At 37.1% G+C, this 18,706-nt stretch overlaps 1 protein-coding gene across 2 annotated transcripts in view; it reads right to left on the bottom strand.

Moving 5' to 3' along the window:
• The window catches only part of LOC127440936 (rho-associated protein kinase 1-like), a 90,735-nt gene that overhangs the window by 5,250 nt on the left and 66,779 nt on the right, over positions 1-18,706 (bottom strand). For both annotated transcript variants that reach the window (XM_051698019.1, XM_051698020.1), the window contains exons 21-30: positions 17,202-17,271; positions 12,929-13,032; positions 12,619-12,784; positions 9,383-9,476; positions 9,149-9,237; positions 8,764-8,955; positions 8,110-8,275; positions 4,957-5,027; positions 4,776-4,864; positions 4,583-4,661 (exon numbers count right to left, since the gene is read on the bottom strand). In XM_051698019.1, coding sequence (XP_051553979.1) covers positions 4,583-4,661; positions 4,776-4,864; positions 4,957-5,027; positions 8,110-8,275; positions 8,764-8,955; positions 9,149-9,237; positions 9,383-9,476; positions 12,619-12,784; positions 12,929-13,032; positions 17,202-17,271 — 1,120 coding nt within the window. The remainder of the gene's footprint in view (positions 1-4,582; positions 4,662-4,775; positions 4,865-4,956; positions 5,028-8,109; positions 8,276-8,763; positions 8,956-9,148; positions 9,238-9,382; positions 9,477-12,618; positions 12,785-12,928; positions 13,033-17,201; positions 17,272-18,706) is intronic.

Genomic DNA, 18,706 nt, shown 5'->3' with positions numbered 1-18,706 from the left:
TCGCCGCAGCTCTCAAATCTAAATTTCGAACATTTAAATTTGCCATGTGAAAATGCATCGTGGCAGATTTTACATAAATGATGCTGAACATCATTGGTTCTCTTGTGAAATTGGAATGTGCAAGTGTGAATGAGATATAAGAGCAACAACAGAGGGGAAGATTTTCAGTGAATAATCTAAATTTCAGTTTGTTCCTCACATAAATCTATTGTAAGTGTTCAGAAGACTTGGAATATAGCGTAAAAGTCGTATGGACTAATTTGATGGTGCTTTTATCATTTGAAAAACTCACCATCCCGCTTCATTGAATGAAAAAGAGCAATGCACAAAGGAAAGAAAGTCAGGGGGGTTTGGAACGACATAAGGATGAGTTGGGTCAATGATGTGATGTGCTCTTTTTTTGGGGTTATTCAAAAACACATAAAAAATGCATTCACACAAAACAATTACTTGAATACACCTCTACTCCGATGAACATGATTTCTGAGTTTAAATTTTATTTTGATATATTTTTGGGGGCTTAAAGTAAAAAAATGTTAAGAAAGGTGGTGTAACCGTCCACAGAAAAAAAAAAAAAAAAAAAAAAAAGTCTAATTAAAAGCCAAAATTCTTGAAAAAAATAAAATAAAAAGTTGGAATAATCTTTTATTGATATTTCTTAAAAAATAAAAAAATAAGCAGTGACATTTTTGTGAATATGTTTGTTTTAATATATATACAGGTGCATCTCAATAAATTAGAATGTCGTGGAAAAGTTCATTTATTTCAGTAATTCAACTCAAATTGTGAAACTCGTGTATTAAATAAATTCAGTGCACACAGACTGAAGTAGTTTAAGTCTTTGGTTCTTTTAATTGTGATGATTTTGGCTCACATTTAACAAAAACCCACCAATTCACTATCTCAAAAAATTAGAATACATCATAAGACCAATAAAAAAAACTTTTTTAGTGAATTGTTGGCCTTCTGGAAAGTATGTTCATTTACTGTATATGTACTCAATACTTGGTAGGGGCTCATTTTGCTGTAATTACTGCCTCAATTCGGCGTGGCATGGAGGTGATCAGTTTGTGGCACTGCTGAGGTGGTATGGAAGCCCAGGTTTCTTTGACAGTGGCCTTCAGCTCATCTGCATTTTTCGGTCTATTGTTACTCATTTTCCTCTTGACAATACCCCATAGATTCTCTATGGGGTTCAGGTCTGGTGAGTTTGCTGGCCAGTCAAGCACACCAACACCATGGTCATTTAACCAACTTTTGGTGCTTTTGGCAGTGTGGGCAGGTGCCAAATCCTGCTGGAAAATGAAATCAGCATCTTTAAAAAGCTGGTCAGCAGAAGGAAGCATGAAGTGCTCCAAAATGTCTTGGTAAACAGGTGCAGTGACTTTGGTTTTCAAAAAACACAATGGACCAACACCAGCAGATGACATTGCACCCCAAATCATCACAGACTGTGGAAACTTAACACTGGACTTCAAGCAACTTGGGCTATGAGCTTCTCCACCCTTCCTCCAGACTCTAGGACCTTGGTTTCCAAATGAAATACAAAACTTGCTCTCATCTGAAAAGAGGACTTTGGACCACTAGGTAACAGGCCAGTTCTTCTCCTTAGCCCAGGTAAGACGCCTCTGACGTTGTCTGTGGTTCAGGAGTGGCTTAACAAGAGGAATACGACAACTGTAGCCAAATTCCTTGACACGTCTGTGTGTGGTGGCTCTTGATGCCTTGACCCCAGCCTCAGTCCATTCCTTGTGAAGTTCACCCAAATTCTTGAATCGATTTTGCTTGACAATATTCATAAGGCTGCGGTTCTCTCGGTTGGTTGTGCATCTTTTTCTTCCACACTTTTTCCTTCCACTCAACTTTCTGTGAACATGCTTGGATACAGCACTCTGTGAACAGCCAGCTTCTTTGGCAATGAATGTTTGTGGCTTACCTTCCTTGTGAAGGGTGTCAATGATTGTTCTCTGGATAACTGTCAGATCAGCAGTCTTCCCCATGATTGTGTAGCCTAGTGAACCAAACTGAGAGACCATTTTGAAGGCTCAGGAAACCTTTGCAGGTGTTTTGAGTTGATTAGCTGATTGGCATGTCACCATATTCTAATTTTTTGAGATAGTGAATTGGTGGGTTTTTGTTAAATGTGAGCCAAAATCATCACAATTAAAAGAACCAAAGACTTAAACTACTTCAGTCTGTGTGCACTGAATTTATTTAATACACGAGTTTCACAATTTGAGTTGAATTACTGAAATAAATGAACTTTTCCACGACATTCTAATTTCTTGAGATGCACCTATATATATATATATATATATATATATATATATATATATATATATATATATATATATATATATATTATACAGTATGCAGCGTAAATGAGTACACCCCCCTCTAAACAAAGACATTTCTATTTTTTAAATGATTACTATTACACCATGCAAAGATGACAAAATTGAAATGTATTAAACATACTTCAAAACAAAATCGAAAGATATGTTATCAATATCTGTAACATAATTAAATTAGGCAGCTTTGCTTAAGTGAAGGGTTGCAAAAATGAGTACACCCTTGAATAAATTCAAATAGTGTGCAATATTTTAGTACTTAGAAAGTCCTCCATAACTTTTAAATACTGCTCTGACTCTTCTTGACATCAAGTGTACAAGTTCATGACATATTGTCACATCTATCCTGTTCCACTCTTGGAGGATGACCTCCTGGAGTACTCTGATGTTTAATGGGGAGTGATGCTCAGCTTGCATGGTTGCTCACAGGTGCTCAAATAGGGCTGAGTTTGGGTGACATACTATCTTGTTTATCCAAAGAAATGATTCTGCATGCCAGGCCAGTAGTTGGCGATGTCACTTTGTAAAGAAACACTACGCGCCTGCGCACATAAGCATTCTTCCACAGAGCGGTGAATACAAACAATGAAGAAGGCGATTGCTGGTCATAGTGGTGATGCAGTAAATCTACACTTTGCTGGAGAAGCGTCAATAAACTCAAAATCTTGAGCAGCACAAACACAGTGCTGTAGTCCGCCATTGTAGTTTTGAATGTCTCGCACGTTGTTTTGAAGTATTTGCACGCATGCCTATAGACTGACCACGTAATACGCGTGCGCATGACATCATCGTTTTCACAAATTCGCGTTTCTGTGTGTTTACACGGAGACAATAACGCATCGTTTTCAAAAACTTGCACTTTGAAACCCATTTTCAAAAGTTTGCGTTTTCAGGCCCCAAAACACCATTGTCGTGTAAACGAACAGCCAAAATGCATAAAAAGTTTTTCGTTTTTAGTTGAGAATGTTGTTGTGTAAACGGCCCCTTGATGAGGAAGTCATTTCATTTCAATAAGTCAACTCATTTATGTTGTGTACTGTATATATATATACATACACATACACATACATACATATTTTTATCTTAAATTTTATTATTTGAAAAGCATCAATTATTATCATTTCATCCACCAACTCGAAGTCAGGTGGTGTACCCAACATGTAGGTAGCCATCTTATTGTAAATAAATAAATAAACTTAGGGTACATTTACATGACAACGATGTACTAAAAACGGAAAAGTTCACGTACAGACGACAATGTTGTCAAAACGATCCCTGTTCACACGGATCCGCGATAACGACTAAAAACGCTGTATTATGCATGCCAGGCCAGTAGTTGGCGATGTCACTTTGTAAAGAAACACTGCACGCCTGCGCACATAAGCATTCTTCCACAGAGCGGTGAATACAAACAATGAAGATGGCGAAAGCATCGAGCAATTTTGTCTGGATGGACGATGAGGTTGCTTTATTACTACAATTACTTTGGTGGTGAAGCGTCAATAAACTCAAAATCTTGAGCAGCACAAACAGTCCTGTAGTTTTGAATGTCTCGCGCGTTTTTTTTTTTTCGCGTGCATGCCTATAGACTGAACACGTAATATGCGTGCGCATGACGTCATAGTTTTCACAAATTCGCGTTTTTGTATGTTTACACGGAGACGATAACGGCATAGTTTTCAAAAACTTGCACTTTGAAACCCGTTTTCAAAAGTTTGCATTTTCAGGCCGTTGTCGTGTAAACGAACAGAAAAAAATAAAAAGCATAAAAAGTTTTCCGTTTTTAGTTGAAAACGTTGTCGTGTGAAGACCCAAATCAGATATTTGACATGAAAGGCACTGAGATTGATATTCTTGACTCACAAATTCATATTTGTAAAAATATATATTTCAAACCTTAAAAACATATGTTTGAAAACGTCTTTGAAATTAATGTTTAAGTTCACTCTTGTTTTACACTCATGTATTCAAGGTGCACGAAAAGTACTCAACATTATTACATTTTACTTGGTCACTCCACATGACATTTTTAAAGTAAAAACTTTATTTTTAAAAATGGTCAAAAACGCTATAAATGTTTATCAAAATGTATGAAACCAACACAAACCGAACTTGACATGAGTTTTAAACTAAATTTTTAAAATCTTTCTCATTTTTATCAATGAAACAAATAAAATTTAAATTTTTCCTTTTAACAGTGTTGATGTGTGTTACGTCTGAAAAGAACTAACCTGGAATATTCTGGGAATTTCATCCGTCTCGGCTCGATACACGTCGCCTTGTGTTACAGGACGTACGTGGAATAGTTTGCTGTTTGCAAAAGTTTTAATGAAGACAAATTATTCAGATTGTTCAGCTTCAAGAGAAGAAAACTGAAGTAAAGAAATGTACAGTTAACAAGTAGGTTTTCATCGGAATACTTACTCAATATCTAGTACCATAGAGGGGTTGGACTGCTCCTTATCTTGCTCATCATTGTAAAACAGGATTTTCTTACTGCTCACCACAACATACTACAAAAAAAACAAAGAAAACATGATTTGTTGAAAAGGTGGTAAACACAATGTTATACAGATTAATGCACAATTGTTTATGTAAATCTCACCTGCTTCTTCCAGCCATATCTTTTAATATTGGGCTTATTTGGTATTGAGAGCCAACCTTCAAGCCTTGATTCTGAAGACAAATTATATAAAATATTATAAATATTAAAACTAAGTCAGATAACATAGAGCAAACTCTTGAAATACACATGCAGTAAACTCAGTGACATCTCAATAACACAATGCATAAACATCAGGTAGCTTTCACGAACATGCATAAACCAGGTACACTTTCAAACAATTGCCTCACATCACAAGGTTGTAGCTGGAACATCCCAGGTTATTGCTTTGAATTTAGCACACTTTAAACCCAATGAATCTTTCCTTTTTTGGGGGAGTATAAGAGTATTAGTGACCAATACAATACAGCGCTTTGGTTAAACATGCATTTTGTTTTACTTCTATCAATAAAAGTTTAGTGCACACAAAAATAAATATTCTGCAGACGTTTATTCACCATCATGTCGTTCCAAACCTGTATGACTTGTACAATGTATGTCTTTTCTTCCCGTTAAAAAAAAAAGAGGGAAGAATTGGGCAGAATGTGAGGGACTTACCATTCACTTTCAAAGTATGATAAAAATAAATAAATAAATAAATAAATAAAAAGACGCAATGAGAGTGAATGGTGACTGATGCATATACTCTGCCTAACATCTCTTTCCACAGAATATAGAAAGTTAAAAGGGTTTAAAGTGACATGAGGGTGAGTAAATGATGAATTCTCGTTTTGGGGGAACTATTCCTTTAAGTTAATGACATATAGCTAAATATGTAGCTAAACTGCGCTTTTTCAAGAAATGTCAACCAAACTCTATTCAGCTGAATATTAACAGACTGTGACACAATTAGGTTAAAATGTTACTGGTTTGTAAGTATACTTTCAGAGACTGGTGGTAAAACAGACAGGTTGGGAGGTGAAACGGGATGTGCTGAAGTCATGCATGAACTGGGTAAGCAGCTCCTAAATCGTATTCATTCTGTGCTGAGCGTGAGATAAATTCTCCATACAGTGAAACATACATGTGTGTGCTCAGAGTATAGGTTAGTATGAAAAGATTTGAATAAGCAAAGGATTTTCTTACTAATTTCAACTTATATATTGCAATTTAGTGCAATTTACATGCAATTGCAATTAAATTAAAAGAATGTTCAGGGTTCAATACGAGCTAAGTTCTATCGACAGCATTTGTGGCATCATGTTAAGTACCACAAAAATTAATTAATTTTGATTCATTGACTTAGATTGGAAAAACAAGCAAAAAGGCATGTTTACAGTAATGCACTTACAAGGAAAGTCTATGGGGTAAGACATACCAGAATAAACGTTAAAATATACACTGTTTCAAAACAAAAATTAAAAACTATGTGTAAACATGAATAGTGTAATAAATCACTAACTTACTTTGTTTAAAGTATTTTCCAATTTTTTACTCCTCTTGTGACTACTGTATGTAAAAGGACATTTAATAATAACATAACACATTATATTTAATTATAATTAACACAACCAAAACTTTGGAGTTTTGAAGTAAACTTTAAAGTGAAAGTAAAATATCTATTTTGGGATTTTAAGAATACTGGAATCACTGAAATGAAAATTGCGATTAATCATGACAGCATGTCATAGATTCTGTCAAAAGTAAAATAAAAATTGTATTTAATCCAGAATATTCTTTTAAGGTAACATTGCCCTTTGCAGTTATAAACACACTGAGTAGTTTTCTTCTGAGGCATCACCAAAACAAGATGCATCCATACAAAGGAAAAAAACGAGAAGCAAAGAGACAAAATAGTGTTAAAAAAAAAGAAGAAGAAAAGAGCACAATCCAGGCATAATGGGAATTATCCCAATGTCCAAATTACTCACAAAGGAAAAAGAATAGAAGATACAAAGATAAGGAGAGCAAGGAGGACCGACTAGACATGAGGGAGAACAAGAGATGAGAGAGGACTTTAATCATGACAATGGCAGTCCATGGCAATGTACAGCACCAGGCCACCATGACAACATCCTGTTATTATGGATATTCACAACAGCACTCTTGGGAAAGGGCATTTAAGCCATAAGAGCTCTTTGTGTCTTTATAAAGACAGCCGTTTAAAACTTAATAACATTATAAAATACACCCTAACAACAACACTAGTTTTAGGTGTTTTACAACCGGTTAAAGGGATAGTTCACTAAAAAATGAAAATTCTCTCATCATTTACTCACCCTCATGCCATCCCAGATGTGTATGACTTTCTTTCTTCTGCTGAACCCAAGCGAAGATTTTTAGAAGAATATTTCAGCTCTGTAGGTCCTTACAATGCAAGTGAATGGGTACCAAAACTTTGAAGCTCTATAAAGCACATAAAGGCAGCATAAAAGTAATCCATAAGACTCCAGTGTTTTAATCCATGTCTTCAGAAGTGATAAGATAGGTGTGGGGGAGAAACAGATCCCTTAAGTCCTTTTTTACTCTAAAATCTTCTCCCTGCCCAGTAGGGGGGCGATAGGCACGAAGAATGCAAATCACCAAAAAACAATAAAAGAATATGAAAGTGAAAGTGGTCTTAAATATTGACCTGTTTCTCACCCACAACTAGTATATTGCTTCAGAAGATGTGAATTTAACTACTGGAATCATATGGATTACTTTTATGCTGCATTGTGTGCTTTTTGGAGCTTCAAAGTTTTGGTCACCATTCACTTGCATTGTATGGACCTAAAGAGCGGAGATATTCTTCTAAAAATCTTCATTTGTGTTCAGCAGAAGAAAGAAAGTCATACGTCTGGGATGGCATGAGAGTGAGTAAATGATGAGAGAATTTTCATTTTGGATGAACTATTCCTTTAAATGTTTAGGTCATGGAGATGAAATAGATAATCTAAAATACAATGAATGAATGAATGAGGTGTAATGGCAAACAGTTGTATAGACAACAAGCGTATACATTGTGAAATATGGGTAAACTGGTCAAAAATTCATTAATTTCCATATTTCAAATGCTAAACAATCTCATATTTTATGATTAAATTAGTTTGCTTACATTAAACCAAAACTTAGACTTGTGTGTGCCTTAGAATTAACTGACTTTGCCTTTGACTAACTGACATTAGAAACTGAGACATTCATAATTTGTGACTGTGTGCTTAAAGTTGCTCTTACCAGCGATGTTACTGTCCATCTCATCTGTCTGCAGGCTGGTTACGCTGGAGCTGTCCATGCGGAGCTGCAAATCGTTAAGTTTCTCGCGAAGTTGCTCGATGTCACTCTCTTTACTGTCTAACTGCATCTGCAGCTCGTTGCGATACGTGCACTCCTCTGACAATTGCTGAAAATATGATTCAAGGACATCATTAGCATGGCCAAATGACAAAAATAGCAAAGCTTGCAAGGCAGTAAAGGATTGTTAAAGTTTGAATTCTTCAAATATTACTAAGCTAACACAACATTAACAATAGGAATGTCAGAAGTACCAGAGTTTCGGTACCATGTTAATACCAAAACTGTAATATATGTATAAAAAAAAAAAAAAAAAAAAAAAAATTTCTATAATACTACGGTGAATGCATAGATTATGAATGTTAATTAGGTAATATTGAGGTTGCTTCATAGCCTTCTTGAAGTATCGAGTAAACAAATTCATTTTCAATAGGCAAGACTCCACAATAGCAGGACTGGAGATGTGGTATCAAAATTGACATAGATAATCATCAGATGTCTGCATCAACTATTACAATTTTGGTATCATGGCAACCCTAATTAAATGTGTAAACAAGAAGCTCGTCCAGCATTGCAAACATGCACTTTCCAGCTCACCGCTTGCATCTCGCTGAGCTCCTTCTGGTACTTGATGGCCATGTGATTGAACTTCTCCTTCTCCTGGTTGAGCTCCAGCTGCAGTTTGCGATTCTCCTTCTCTTTCCTACGCAGGTCCGTGGTGCTGCCTCTCTTCTTCTGGTCCAGCTTCATGTCCTTTCGGTTCATGATCTCTGCCAGCTTATTCACCGCCTGCAGTTCCAAGAGGATGAGTAGAGAGAAAAGTCCACTCATTTATTAATGGCTTTCATCTTTATAATCATATAAAATCTTCTTTAGAAATGTACACACTTATAACTCTGGATATATAAATCATAATGGGATTAATCGTCCACAAGTGGTTGACATAGTTTCTCTTTTGTCTTTCAATGCTGTCAGGTCATACCTGGGTCTTCAGAGTTCTTTCGTTGCTAAGAGCCTTCTCATAGTTCGCCTTGATCGCGTTTGCCACATCCTCCTTCTCTGCTGCAAACTCTACGAGAAGGACAGGTGACAACAACTAATCAGAACAGTTTTTACTTTAAACATGACTGAAAGGATGAGATAAAAAATAGTCAGATATGATAATGGCCCAATAAGTCATAAGGGCTAATAACAGTAGTGAGCGGGGCTTGATTACCTTCTTGTTGAGCTCGGAGTTTCTCACTCAACTCTGTCTTCTCCTTGGTGAGGATCTCCACGTCTTTGGTAAGGGTTTTATTGGACTCCTCAAGCTAAATGAAACAAATGCAAGCTAATTATAAACACATTAAAAACCTCTCATATAACTTGGTTGACCATCATAACATTAAGACCACATCCACACTAATCTGTTTTCAGTTACCTAACGTCACCGTTTTCTCAAAGTATGCAAGTATCAGAGCGTTTTCGAGAGTCTCCGTTTTCAGTGGAGGAAAACGGCATATATCCTTTGTGGGATGAAACGAATAAAAGTGAAGTCGCTATTCACTCTCAAATCAAAACTAGGGCTGGAAAATTTAACGCTTGAATTCCTGAGATTAATATTTTTTGTTTAACGTGTTAAAAACCTTTTACGCAATTATAGCAGTATCTGTGTTTTTGATGAACAAACCCAGGCACTTTTGTAAAATGGGCGAAACTTTACTTATGTTTTTTCCAAAATTTCTGTGGCTAAAATTGGAATATATAATTTTTCAGGAGGTACACGCTCGACTGGACTGCACAACCTAGAACAGAAACTGAACAGAAATAGATATGGCCGTTCAAATAGCTGTTGAACGGCTGGCTCACTGGTGCAGTCAAAACAACCTGAAGCTGAACACGCTCAAAATGGTGGAGATGATTGTGTACTTTAGGAGGAACAACCCAACATTGACCCCTCTCACCATTCTAAACAGCACTGTGGCAGCAGTGGAGTCATTCAGGTTCCTGGGCACTACCATCTCACAGGACCTGAAGTGGGAGACCCACATTGACTCCATTGTGAAAAAGGCCCAGCAGAGGTTGTACTTCCTTCGCCAGCTGAGGAAGTTCAATCTGCCACAGGCGCTGCTGATACAGTTCTACTCAGTGGTCATTGAGTCTGTCCTCTGCACTTCAATAACTGTCTGGTTTGGTTCAGCTACGAAATCAGACATCAGAAGACTACAAAGGTCAATTCGGACTGCTGAGAGGATTATTGGTTGCCCCCTGCCCCCCTTCAAGAACTGTAAACCTCCAGAATGAGGAAAAGGGCTGGAAAAATCACTTTGGACCCCACTCACCCTGCCCATTACCTTTTTGAACTGTTGCCTTCTGGACGGCGCTACAGAGCTCTGAGCACCAGAACCGTCAGGCACAGGAACAGTTTTTTCCCCTCAGGCTATCCATCTCATGAACAGTTAAATTGCCCCATTGAGCAATAACTATGTGCAATACACAGCTTAGTCTTTTTATATTTATCCAACACATCCAACCTCTTCTGCCATTACATTCCCTTGCACTGTCTGTATATAACAGATTTGTATTTGTATATATATATATATATATATATATATATATATATATATATATATATATATATTATTTTTTTTTGTCTTATTGTGTATTTCTATAAATACTTATATTTTCTATTCGCTTTTTATTTTTATTCTTTATTAACTATGTCTTGTTGTTGTATTGTTTGTGCACTGGAAGCTTCTGTCACCGAGACAAATTCCATGTATGTGTAAGCATACTTGGCAATAAAGCTCATTCTGAAATATGCCACAAATACAACTATAAAAATAGATTTGTATTGAAATTTATAAATATTTTACTTCAGAATAGAAGACACATTGACTTCTGCGCAGGGGCTCAACTGAATCGGTGAATCGTTTATTTGAACTGCTTCACGGACATGTTTACATGAATCATCCAAACAAACCAATTCACTAAAATGAATTCTTATAAGTGAATTGGTAAATCATTTATTTTAACTGGTTTACTAATTGTCCGAGCAAAACAATTAACTTAAATGTTTTGGGATTTTTACTGCATGGACAAAATGTAGCGTTTCATCGCGCTACACCGCAACTTGTTGGAAAAAACTTTTACTGGAAAAGCAACACTGTTGTGAAAATAGATGAACTACTATCTATAATTAAAGAAATGTTCTGGTTTCAGTACAAGTTAAGCTCAATCGACAGCATCTGTGGCATAATATTGATTACCACAAAAATTTATTTTGACTTGCCCCTCCTTTTCTTTAAAAAAAGCAAAAAATCTGGGTTCCAGTGAGGCACTTACAACAGAAGTGAATGGGGGCCAATTTTGGAATGTTAAAATACTCACTTTTTCAAAAGTATAGCCATAAAACATAAACAATATGTGTGTAAACTGATTTTATCACACTAAAATCATCTTACAAACCTTTTCTGTGTAAAGTTATAGCCAATTTTACAACTTTATTGCCATGACGATGTAATGTCAACAAACCCAAAAATGACTGTAAAAATTACGATTTAAACAACTTTGCAGCTCAAATAATACATGAGTTTTAACAGAAGAATTAATGTAAGTGCTTTTATACAATTATAAGCTTCACATTTCTGCCTTTAAACCCTCCAAACATTGGCCACATTCACTTCCATTGTAAGTGCCTCACTGTAACCTCCATTTTTGCTTTTTTTATTTATTTATTTTTTTTTAAAGAAAAGGAGGGACGAGTTAAAATACAATTTTGTGATAATCATTATTATGCCACAAATCCTGTCGATTAAGCTTAACTTGTATTGAACCCAGAAAATTCCTTTAAGTTACCAGCATCGCTACTTTTACTCCCCAACACTGAATCAAAACAATGGTTTTCACCACATCTCGTGACCTAAAGTCATGCCTCTTTGGTTTGATGTTATCGACATAGCCAGCATATTTGATTTAAACACTTTAAAAAAAATAAAAATAAAAAAATAATAATAATAATAATTTTGTTCACCGCACAAAGGGATTATATCGCTTTAGAAGACTTGGAATATGGGTCGATTAATTTTACTGTGGTTTCATCAATAGAGTGAGTGAATAATGCCAGAATTTTCAGTTTTGGGTGAACTATTCCTTGATCATTGGCAACTGCCTCACACAGCACAATGCACCACAACCTCATAATTAAATTGAGACTGCATCAAATACGAGAGCTCTCTAGTGCAATTCGTTCCCCTTTTACCCACTATGACGCCACATAGAAGAGGCTCTGACAGTACTGAGAAATGCTGGTATCACAGTTGGTGCTTATTTTGATGACCTGCTTTTACATTAATAGAACTGTACAAAATGATATTGCACACATTAAAACATAAAAATATATTGATATATCCAACATAATGGAGCACATCATTATATAGATGAAGTTCTCAGATTTAGAAGAGCTGTACAGACCCGAGTGACGGTTGAGTCCTTGTCCGAGATCTCTTGTTTGTAGCGGGCGGCAGCTTTCTTGTTCTCCTGAGAGAGCTCAAAATACTGTTCCTCCTGTAGCGCCCGGGCCAACTGCTCCGACTCTGCCTTCGTCACGGTGAGGTCCAACTGAGCAGAGAGCGACTCCCTACAACAAACACATTAATCAGTTGACTCGGCAGATGAATTCAGATTAAACAATATTTCAATGTCACAAGATGTCACTATTTAGCTCCTTTAATATTTTTCAAAAGCAGTCCTGGTATGGATGTTACTTCACAAAGATGTTTACTTCTCAAAATGGAGCTCCTGGACTTTTCTATGAGTCTCCTGGACCTGTCGGTTCCTCTCCTCGATCTCCTCTTTCAGCTCTTTCACCTGAGTTTTATAGAGTGTCTGAAATGTTTTGAGAAAGAAATTCAACATTAACACGTTGATTTTTGTTCATGGTGTATTATTATTTTTTTTTCTCCCCAATTTGGAATGCCCAATTTCCAATGCGCTCTAAGTCCTCGTGGTGGTGTAGTGACTCGCCTCAATCTGGGTGGCGGAGGACGAATCTCAGTTGCCTCCGCATCTGAGATCGTCAACTAGCGCATCTTATCACGTGGCTTGTTGAGCGTGTTACTGCGGAGACATAGCGTGTGTTGAGGTTTCGTGCTATTCCCTGCAGCATCCACGCACAACTCACCACGCGCCCCACCGAGAGCAAACCACATTATAGCGACCACGAGGAGATTACCCCATGTGACTCTACCCTCCCTAGCAACCGGGCTAATTTGGTTGCTTAGGAGACCTGGCTTGAGTTACTCAAACTTGCGACTCCAGGGGTGGTGGTCAGCATCTTTATTCGCTGAGCTACCCAGGCCCCCGTTCATGGTGCATTATTAAAATAAATCTTTCATAGCCAGCTGTTAAGATCAGCCATAACGTGTTTGGAGAAGTATGGGTTTAATGAAAATTATTTCAAGAGCCAGTGGCATTGCAGCATTGGTGTTCATTTAGGGTTATCCGGGGCATCACACAACTTTCCACTAACACAAATCTCAAAATAAACTGCAACTAAAAGCGCCCTCAACATTGATATACATCCACTGACATCCAGATGCAGTTTAACTTGGCTTATTTAAAAAAAAAAAAAAAAAAAAAATATATATATATATACACACACACACACACACACACACACACACACACACACACACACACACACACACACACACAGCGTGCCCAAGTATTAGGCAAGTGAGTATTCTGATCTTATCATTAGTTCCATGCACATTTTCCAACTCCAAACCATATAAACTTGAATGCTTATTGGATTCAATCATTTTCAGGTGGTATGTATTTGTGTAATGAGGGAGGGTGTGGCGAAAGTGACTAACACCTTATATCAAGGTGTGCATAATTATTAGGCAGCTTCATTACCTCAGGTCAAATGTGCCAAAACAGAGATTTAACTGACACTGAAAAGGCAAATATTGTAAAATGCCTTTCAGACAGATGCAACACTCTTGAAATAGCTAAAGTATTGAGGCGTGACCACCGGACAATCAAACGTTTTGTTGCGAATAGTCAACTGGGGCGCAAAAACGCATATAGAAGAAAAGGCACAAATTAACTGCAAAAGACTTGAGAAGAATTAAACGTGAATCTACCAGGAACCCCTTATCCTCCAATGCTACCATATTCCAGAACTGCAACCTACCTGGAGTGTCCAGAAGTACAAGGTGTCAAGTGCTCAGAGACATGGCCAAGGTCAAGAGGGCTGAAACACGACCACCCCTGAATATATTCACAAGTTGAAGTGTCAAGATTGGGCAAAGAAATACATGAAGACAGATTTTTCAAAGGTTTTATGGACCAGATGAAATGAGAGCGACTCTTGATGGACCAGATGAAATGAGAGTGACTCTTGATGGACCAGATAGTTGGGCCCGTGGCTGGATTACTAATGACCACTTTGATTCAGGTGCCAGCAAGTTGGAGGAGGGGTACTGGTATGGGCTGCTATCATTAAGGATGAGGTAGTTGGAGCTTTTCAAGTTGAAGATGGACTGAAACTCAACTCTCAAACCTACTGCCAGTTTCTGGAAAGTACTTTCTTCAAGCAGTGGTACAGGAAGAAGTCCTCAGCATTCAGGAAGGCCATGATCTTTATGCAGGACAATGCTCCATCACATGCATCCAATTACTCCACTGCTTGGCTAGCCAGCAAGGGCCTCAAAGATGCCCATATAATGACTTGGCGCCTTCCTCACCAGACTTAAATCCCACTGAGAACTTGTGGGCCCTTCTCAAACATGAGATTTACAGTGAGGGAAGACAATACACCAATTTGAACAGCATTTGGGAGGCTGTGGTTGCTGCTTCAGCAAAAGTTGATCGTGAACAGATCAAGAAACTGACAGACTCCATGGATGGAAGGCTCATGGCAGTTATTGAAAAGAAGGGTGGATATATTGGTCACTGAATATTTTTGAAAGGCCAAAAATGTTATTTAATTGTCATTTTGTGTTACTTATTTGTTGCACCTACTCCAAAAATTGAGAAACAATTGAGTTGGGATAAATTATTTTTGTAATTTATTTGCCTAATAATTGTGCACACTAATAGTTGCCTAATCATTGTGGCAACATATATATTCCCCTGAGAAAGACAAAACTCACTTTTCCTTTGTTAAATGTTCAGGTTTGAGGTTCAATAACATTATGGATTGACTGAGAGCATTGTGTTTGTTCAACAATAAAATTAATCCTGAGGAATACAATTTGCCTAATAATTGGGCACGTAGTGTATATGAGTTCTGGTCCTCTTTTGACAGACAATGATCGACAGTATCAGGAAATTACATTGTCCAAAACCATGGAGCTGAGAAGATGCCAAATACATTAAATAGTAGCCCAGGCTATGAAATTAGCACCTGCCGTCCGCCAAATGTGGGTATTTCATGAGCAGTGGCAGGTACTTTTGCTCGTCTACCCGCTACTGTGGTGGGCAACTGGTAAGACGTCTCGGAGTGACACATGACAAGAAATGCTGTTAGACACAAAGACATGCACTTGGAAATCACACTTTATTATATTTTGAAGAACAGACGAAGGAAAAGCAGTAGATGGTCTGATTCGCAGTTTGTTCAGAGGTTCATTAGCACGTGTCTCGTGGAATGCACAATCTCACCCTTTCTTTTCTGTTTCAGTTGTCTGAAATCAGTTTGCATGAATAGCACTGTATATGAGAATGCTGCAAATGACCTCAGACCATCTCAGCAGGTGCTCTGAATTTAGTTCGCATTTTTCCCACAGAGCATTTCACGCTTAACCTGCATTGTGAACGCAACACTGCTGGTTTACTTTATATACTGTATATCCACACACACACATTTATAATTGTCTTTAGATCTTAAAGGAATAGTTCACTCAAAAATGAAAATTCTCTCATCATTTACTCACCCTCATGCCATCCCAGATGTGTATGACTTTCTTTCATCTGTTGAACTCAAATGAAGATTTTTAGAAGAATTTCTCAACTCTTTTGGTTCATACAATGCAAGTGAATGGGTGCCAACATTTGAAGCTCCAAAAGACACAGAAGTCAGCATAAAAGACTCCAGTGGTTAAATCCAAATCTTCAAAAGTGATATGATAGGTGTGGGTGAGAAACAGATCACTTTCACATTCTTCTTCTTGTGTTTTTGATGATTCAAACTATTCGTGCATACCGCCCCTACTGGGCAGGGAGAAGGATTTCAAGCAAAAAAGGACTTAAATATTGATCTGTTTCCCACTCTATTATATCACTTCTGAAGATATGGATTAAAACACTGGAGTCTTATGGATTACTTTTATGATGTCTTTAAGTGCTTTTTGGAATGTCAACATTTTGGCACCCATTCACTTGCATTGTAAGGACCTACAGAGCTGAAATATTCTTCTAAAAATCTTAATTTGTGTTCCGCAGCAGAAAGAAAGTCATACACATCTGGGATGGCATGAGGGTGAGTAAATGATGAGAGGATTTTAATTTTTGGGTGACTATCCCTTTAATTTCTATTAGTAATATTCCACCTGTTGGAGACGGTAAATGTTAATTTGGGGAGGTGGTTATATACGATTTTTTGACCAATTCATTATTTTATGTTTTTTAGTTTCATTTGAAGTGCAATTTGAATTTAGAAAAAATATTAAAAAATTTTTTTAAGCAAAATCAATAAAGCAAAAACAATCATTGATCCCTCGGCCATGGGGTTGTCAATGTAATGTTTTAATAAAAATATTTCTCGCATATCGCCCAGCCCTAAGAAGGACGATTTGTTCACTTAAAATGTTTGTTCAAAAACACTGACTTGCTTACAAACGAAAAACTTCTAGCGTGTTGTGCTTAATGCTTTGGCGTCTTTTGGAACTATTATGCTATTTTTGTCTGAAATGCAAGTTAAATAATATAATTTACTTGTTTGTTGAACTGTTTCATAATAGCAATAATGCACAAAGTGTAATGATGTGTTTTCATCTCATGAAGAAAGAGTAAGTATGAAAGTGTTTAGATCAGTCTGTGATACTCACTGAGAAATACTGCTCAGCCTCCAGCTGGTCCTGAAGTTCCCTCATCTGACCTTCATTCCCTCTGTACTGCCTGAAGACATAGAGTACAATCAGTCACAACCACTTCAGCTCCACAAACAATATGCATTTAGTCATTTAAATCTCACAAGTTAAAAGTGTAGCAAGCGATTTCAGTCATTTTGCTAGGTTCCACCACACTTAGCCATCGACACCCAATAGTAACACTTCAAATCTATTGTTATTTTTGTTGTTGCTATTATTACATTGCTAGCTATTGACAATTTTAGAAAGGGCCACATTGCCAAGAACAGCAGCCAAAATAGCAATTTGGATATAATAACTATTCGGCTATTGGTGATTTCCAGCCTACGTGACATCAACAGAAAAGGAAAATCGTTTCAGAGGTGGACATGTTATTACACTGTTCACAATAAGACCAGGAACATGTATTATGAAGTACATAAAGTCAAGTTAGATTTTATGTAGACTTTAAAGAACAGAATATAACAAAGCTAAGCAGTCAATCTCCTGTCGAGCTGGGTTAACTATTAATAAGCTCCCAGCATACGAGGGAGTCCACCTCAGCCTTTGACAGAAGGGAAGGTGGAGGATTAACCGCAGTGGGCGGAGTCAGATGCAGGGTAATCCTTAATCCACCAGAGTAAATATTGGCAGTCAACAGTTTTGGCCATGTTTGAACATAAGCTGCAATAATAGCCTTTTCTACGATAATGCCCTTTTAATAGACCACTCAGAGCACTTCAGATACTGAGTATTGCAGCAGCAGATGGTAGTAAGGCTCCGAGCCAAAGGAACGATGGGGTCAAACTGAAAAAGAAATCAACAGAAATGCATTTGCTAAATAAACATCTAGCGACAAATCAAACATTAGGCTCAGTGTTCATGGACATTTATTACTTTGAAAAGAGTAAATATGCCAAACTAGTCTTCGCCAAATAATGAACCCTCATTCCCGGCAATTTCCTGTTTTCTCTTTGAAATGATGTGGTAATCAGACAAGGTTTTAAGGTGCATATTAGATGTGGTTTTAATGAGTAAAACATACCTCCCTAACCTAAAACCTTAACCTTAGCAATAGTGTCATAAAAGCAAATGAGAGGTAAACAAAACAGACATCCTTACCCAAAACCAACAACTAAACGTAACCGATAGTGTCCTAAAAGCAAATGTGACATGAAAATCACATTATCTGAAGCACAGATGTGGAAGCGCCTGTTAATTTTACCATAAAAATGCAGCGAAATGTAGTTATAGTAACATTTACTCTATGAGAATAGGTTCCATAAATAAAAGAAAAAATATTTGTTTAATAACTTTTCAAAAACGTTGTTAAAAGAGTAGACTAGATGATCTTAACACACAGTCTAAAGTTTACACTAAACAATAACATTTTTGTAAAAATAAAAATAATGCGATAATTCACCTGTCTTTCAACCGTGCTTTAGAGAGGGTCCAAATTATGGAACTTCCTAGGTGTTGCAATT

This window comes from Myxocyprinus asiaticus, chromosome 5, assembly GCF_019703515.2.
Source record: "Myxocyprinus asiaticus isolate MX2 ecotype Aquarium Trade chromosome 5, UBuf_Myxa_2, whole genome shotgun sequence".
Classification (NCBI taxonomy): domain Eukaryota; kingdom Metazoa; phylum Chordata; class Actinopteri; order Cypriniformes; family Catostomidae; genus Myxocyprinus; species Myxocyprinus asiaticus.
The sequence above is the reverse complement of the archived record's forward strand: the minus strand, read 5'-3'. Positions and strand labels throughout refer to the sequence as shown.